Source organism: Crocodylus porosus, unplaced genomic scaffold, assembly GCF_001723895.1.
Source record: "Crocodylus porosus isolate Cpor-Errol unplaced genomic scaffold, CroPor_comp1, whole genome shotgun sequence".
In the NCBI taxonomy this organism is placed as follows: Eukaryota; Metazoa; Chordata; order Crocodylia; family Crocodylidae; genus Crocodylus; species Crocodylus porosus.
The window spans coordinates 12,287,131-12,288,606 of record NW_017728918.1 but is presented as its reverse complement, the minus strand read 5'-3'; the positions used below and the strand labels follow the sequence as shown (position 1 = coordinate 12,288,606).

At 35.7% G+C, this 1,476-nt stretch overlaps 1 protein-coding gene across 1 annotated transcript in view; it reads right to left on the bottom strand.

The window, feature by feature from the left end:
- The window catches only part of ATAD2B (ATPase family, AAA domain containing 2B), a 114,818-nt gene that overhangs the window by 31,561 nt on the left and 81,781 nt on the right, over positions 1-1,476 (bottom strand). The window contains exon 26 of the mRNA XM_019538128.1: positions 792-929. Coding sequence (XP_019393673.1) covers positions 792-929 — 138 coding nt within the window. The remainder of the gene's footprint in view (positions 1-791; positions 930-1,476) is intronic.

The following is a 1,476-nucleotide window of genomic DNA, read 5'->3' as shown; positions in this document are numbered from 1 at the left end:
CTTTCAGAGAGCCCTAGTTCCCTGCTCAGAGCTGTTGTCACATTATTTTATTTCTCCCACTGTCTTCCTACGCTCCTCTCCTCAGTCACCTCTCTAGAACAGTTAAGTACCCCCCCTTACTACACTGCGTCACATTTAGGCAACCGATGCTGCATACTAGCAAGCATAACAAAGAATATGTTGGTACTCCAAGGACTTTACTGTTCTGATTCTGTAAGGTTTTGGATATCTTCATTTTCCATTCATTTAAGAGTGGCTAATACCTTCCAATAATGAATACTTAAACTGTTCAAAACTGGATCCCAGGAGACAAAGTGTAGCCTGAAGTTAACTTATTTACTAATTTCAACCATAAAGCACTTCATATGTTGTAGGTAACAAACACAAGAAAAATGTATTTACATACAAATGTCAAACAAGAAAATCTTAAGCTAAACACTTTGTTAAGAGGATTCCAACCCCTGAGGAAGACAACCGTTTATTTTACACTGAAAAATAATCCTTAGTTTTACAATTATCCTGATGCTTGTATTTTTGCACTGAAAAAAAAACTTTGAAATTCTACTTTCCGCTTTTTCATAGCTACATCAGCAGAGGTTTCTTGCATTCATAAAATGGATGCCCCTAAAGATACAATGGCTGCCCAGTTGGAGTAATTTTCTGTAGGAGAAGCATTAAAGAATCACTGTAACCAAAAACAGAGAAACTAGGTGTATATGAAATCCATGATCATTGCTGTCTAAGTTACTGTTCTAGCTTCCACACAACATGATCTGATCTGAAGTACTCACATGCACATTTATTTGCAGAATTGTGCCAAACTGCCATGGCACTTTTCTGTTTGTTCCGAAATGCCTCTTCAACTCTAGTTTCAGTTTTCCGTACAGTGGAACCATGAGAATTTATTTGCTCTGCTGTTACTGATAAGCCTGCACACAGAAGATAAGCATACCTATTTAAATAATCCAAACTGCATAAACTGATCAAATTCAAAAAACGAGCCTGGAATTCAGTATTGCATTAAAATATGTTAATTAACATATTAAGGTGGTTATCACAAAACAAAGATTTAAATAAAAAATACCTGCATTCAGCTGACAAAATAAATTATTAAATATATAATTTTAACTGTTGAATCTAACAGCTTAAGAAAAACATATTCCATTTTCTGTCACAATAAGAAACTTTCACAATTCATTCCATATTTAAGATCCCCAAGATTACATACTTTTTCTCCGTATTTTACTTTCTTAGCACATATATTCTGCAATTAGATGACGATCTTAAAACAACAACTTTAAGTTGATGGCTTTCAAGAGATTTCCATAAGCCCTGAAGTACGAAGTGCTTAGAAGAAGGCTTGGCTGGCTGTTTTAAGTATTTACTATAGCTCCGGATACAGTTATAGTTTCATAGTTTCTAGGGTTGGAAGGGACCTGAGCAGATCATCTAGTCCGACCCCCTGCCATGGCAGGA